At 36.2% G+C, this 4,287-nt stretch overlaps 1 protein-coding gene across 1 annotated transcript; it reads right to left on the bottom strand.

Moving 5' to 3' along the window:
- Positions 1-717: 717 nt before the first annotated feature.
- LOC7461685 (ABC transporter G family member 1) lies at positions 718-3,861 on the bottom strand. Its single transcript, XM_002300153.4, has 8 exons — positions 3,464-3,861; positions 3,181-3,260; positions 2,585-3,055; positions 2,393-2,479; positions 2,095-2,220; positions 1,813-2,004; positions 1,633-1,719; positions 718-1,550 (listed from the first exon to the last, which is right to left on the bottom strand). Exons 1-8 carry the CDS (start codon positions 3,801-3,803, stop codon positions 858-860), a joined length of 2,076 nt encoding a protein of 691 aa, XP_002300189.2. The 5' UTR covers positions 3,804-3,861; the 3' UTR covers positions 718-857.
- Positions 3,862-4,287: the final 426 nt, after the last annotated feature.

Below are 4,287 nucleotides of genomic sequence, written 5' to 3'. Positions count from 1 at the left end.
TTTTTATATAAATAGTAAAGCTTTCTTTTTTTAATTTAATCCTTTTTATTTTTATTTTTTATCTCTCATCTTTTTTCTTTCAATTTATTAATTTTTTTATTTTTTTAATTTTATCCTTAAATTTTTTTTAATAATCGAGTTATCTTTAAATTGACTAAGTCAAATTAATTACATTAGCGCAACTTCCACATAGTTTAATTTTAAATTCGAGTTAGGTAAAGAATCAAGTTGAAAGGTTTTATGTATCAATTTTATCATTATATTTTTTTAATTAGTTAGTTAGGTTATTTTTAGACTGATCAAGTTGACTACGTCATATTATAACAATTTTTATATAATTTAATTTTAAATTTAAGTTATATAAAAATTCAAATCCAGAAATTTTAATTTAAACTTGCTAGATTGATTTTAATAATAATATAAAATAATTATCTCTAATTTAAATATCTTTTATTATGTTGAAAAAAAAAATCCAACCCATGCGCAATCAGTCAAGACCATAATATCTATTTAATCGTTTCTGTCTGTTTTTTTTTTTAATATATATTTGTTATTTATATATTATACGCAATCAGTCAAGACCTTAACAGTACACTAAACCTCAACATTGTCTTTAAGAGATTAAAGCTCCAAGCATAGCTTCTTGAAAGAAGCTAGCCTTTGAGCTCCCATATTGGTCTCGTCTGCAACTTTGTAAACCTAATATTAGAGAACAAATTGAGAGCTTGCAACAGAATTTTATTAGCCAAGACAATAATAAAGGAAAAGGTGCTGAGCATGATACTAGCTTAAGTACTGTGTAGCAAGCAGAGTAAATTTACTCTTCAATGCACGCTAACACAAGCGATTTGATCTTCCTAGACTACAGATTGATCCCCATGCGAAGGTGTAGTTAAGGGGATTTCCATGATTTGTGTTGTTTGCTTGGGACGTACCGATACAATAGCTGTAATAATAGGTTTTATCTTCTCTGTGGTCTTGATAATAACCAAGAACAAAATTCTGTATAGAACCACCATTCCAAGCAAAATAGCAAGATCAACCCACTTGGAGACACCCATTTCCACTTGCCATCGATCTCTCAGAATTTGTTCACCGGGAATCGTCCGTGGCCCTCCGGCTTGATTGCTAGGAAATGTTAGTCCTTCAAATTCGTTCTTGAACATTCCTTGGTAGGCATACTTATGGAAGGCAATGTAGTACATGGGATACTTCCAGAATGGCTGAGGGAGATCATTTGGCAATCTAAAGAACCCCCCACCTAGAACCATGAAAGCTTGAATCCCAGCTCCTGTTATTATTCCCATCAGAAAATTTGGCACCACACTCGCAACGGTCATCATTAAGCTCTCCACCAACATCATGCAAGCAAACAATACTAAAACAAAGTATATGAAGTGTTCATATCCCTTGTGAAGTCCAGGAAGGTAATAAGTTATTGCTCCAGGAATTACTGATATCAGTAACAGGTATGGAAAGGCGGAGAATGTGTTGCCAAAAACAAAAGCAGTGGCACCATAGTGCCCATTTAACCTTTCTCTTTCAAATACCTGGATTCAAGAGGAGAAAAACATTTAGAAATAAACATACAATTTGGAACAAAAATATATTTGCACTGATTTATGTCTATACCTTCATATCTTCCACAAAAGAAGGGAATCCTCCGATTGTCATGAACGTTAAGAAAGAAGCTATGAACATTAGCAGAGAACCTCTATCCTGAAACCATATTGATTTTTTAGCCTCCATGTTAATTAAGTTGTAATTAATAAAATCAAATCAAGGCCGGTTGAGTTGTATATTATGTCATACCTGAATTGAATCATTATCAGATCCAAGGTTGTAAAACAAAGTGGCAAGGCCTAATGCTAATGCGACATAGATGGCGACCCGCAACCAATAGTACCCAAGATCTCGATACATGTTTACGAAAGATCTTCTTGTAAGCACAAGACACTGAGTAAGGAAGCTAGAATGGCTTCTTTCCTCTAATGTCCCACAATCCTGTATCCATCTGACTGTTAATCATCCCTTTCAATGACTGTAATATCAAGAATTTATCACTTAGAAAATTGGGAGGGAATTAGAGTATACCTTTTCACATATTTCTGTGACTAGTCTTTTAACCTGTTGATAATGGTCTGATGATTTATACGCCTTTGTAAGAGTATTAATCGCTACCTCTGCGGTAATTGCATCTTCTAAACCTTGTTCAGGATCCTGTGAAGGACATAATCATAATTTTTATGAACATTTTAAGATGAATCTTTAAGCCACCATTGTCTACATTGGTGTTCAACCAATCAATACTTAATTGTCTCCGTCTCTTCTATCCTGATATACTAATTAACCAAAGATACCGCAAAGCCAGAACTTGGATAAGACAACATACCGTTTCGAAATCTTTGTTTATGGTTTTCAGGAAATGATCAGATGGGTTCTGGAGAGTCGGGCAAGGAAAGCCATTTAAGGCAAAAAACTATATTGAAACAAAATAAAGATGAGGATTAGTCAAGCTGTTAATTCCTATATGATCTACATATATTAGATCAACTAAGCCTACAAAATTTTGATGCTCAAATACCTCATTTGCTTGAGAAGCTGGGCCAAAATACACTACTTTTCCAGCACTGAGCAGGCAAAGACTGTCGAAAAGCTGAAAGACTTCACCACTAGGCTGATGAATGGATGCAATTACAGTTCTTCTATTTTCATCCTTGCGGTCAAATCTAACAATTCGGCTCATGACATAATATGATGCTGCACTATCAAGCCCACTTGTGGGTTCATCAAGAAAGAGAAGTTTCGGATGTGTTAGTATCTCTATGCAAATGCTCACTCTCCTCTTTTGACCACCACTAAGTCCTTTAGATCCCCATCCTCCAATTCTTGTATTCATGGCATCTTGCAGCCCCATTTCTCTTATTGTCACCTCTGCTCTCTCTTTCTTTTCTGCCCTTGACATTGAGTCTGGCAATTGGAGCTGAGCTGAGTAGTACACAGCTTCTTTGACTGTTAATGTTGTGATTAAGGTTTCATCTTGAGTTACATAAGCCTGTATGCATCAATGAAATAAAAAAACCTTTTAGAAAATATTTGTCGATGATTATTCAAATATTATAGTTTATGATATAAAATTCCTAATGTTTTCATCATTTTCTTCAATTTGTTTTTCCTTACCGATGTACCATAAGCCAGCCTTTGTTTGTGGCCATTGATTAGTATGTCTCCTGTTTGTCGTGTGTTTGAACCCAGTCTCCCTGCAACAGAAACTCAAGTCAAACTATAACATTTGAAACACATAAATTAGCTGTCAAGAAAGATTATGCAGATCAGCTTGATTAGTGTTATTGTGATCTTATAATGTATGGGAGCTTTTTAAGATTTGATCAACTTTAGCAGAGAGGATCAGATATGTTGTGATGTGCATACCCCAAAAGCTGAGTACTATCTAATTAGTTACCTGCCAATGTATCAAGAAGTGTTGACTTGCCACAGCCTGAAGGACCCATTATAGCCAAAAGCTCTCCAGGCTGAGCATAACCAGTTAAGCCCTGAAGGATTGATTTACTGCCTTTTTTCCCATTGGAAACAGTCACCCACAAATCCTCCCAAGTCAAGAAAACACCATTATGATCAGTGGCTGCACCTTCTCCTCCTACCCTACTGCTTGGCGGTGGAACAACAGTTTTTACTTCTAGTGTGGCCTTAATTTCGTGGTTATAACGCAAAGATGTTGACTGATAATTAAGCCTATGATCGCTTGCAGATGATTGCTTGGAAGGGTAAGGAAGAGAAGACATGGTGGAACGTCGTGTGAGTTGAGAGCGCAAGGGAATGAGTGGTGTGTCTTCAGATATTGTACGTAGGCAATGTCCAAGACAAAGGCTTGTTTTTATAAGGGGATGATGGGTCCCTCGACCTCGTGTTGCACGTGGTTGGATAGATTTTGTTTTCTTCTCGGTTTCAAACATATATAGTAATTTTATTTGTTAAAACGACCAATAGGAAGTCGTCACTTGTATGTATAAGTTCTACGTATGAACCATCTAGGTGGTGACCCAGTGTTAAAAGCTTGGGATCAAGAGATTTGCTCTTTCTGTGGTCTCAAGTTCAAGCCCTGTGGTTGCTCATATGATGGCCACTGGAGGCTTACATGGTCGTTAACTTCAGGGCCCGTGGGATTAGTCGAGGTGCGCGCAAGCTGATCCGAACACCCACGTTAAACTAAAAAAAAATTCTACGCATGGACATTACTCTAACATAAAACCCTAAATTATTGTGTTA

The sequence above is a fragment of the Populus trichocarpa genome, chromosome 1, assembly GCF_000002775.5.
Source record: "Populus trichocarpa isolate Nisqually-1 chromosome 1, P.trichocarpa_v4.1, whole genome shotgun sequence".
NCBI classification, from domain to species: domain Eukaryota; kingdom Viridiplantae; phylum Streptophyta; class Magnoliopsida; order Malpighiales; family Salicaceae; genus Populus; species Populus trichocarpa.
The sequence above is the reverse complement of the archived record's forward strand: the minus strand, read 5'-3'. Positions and strand labels throughout refer to the sequence as shown.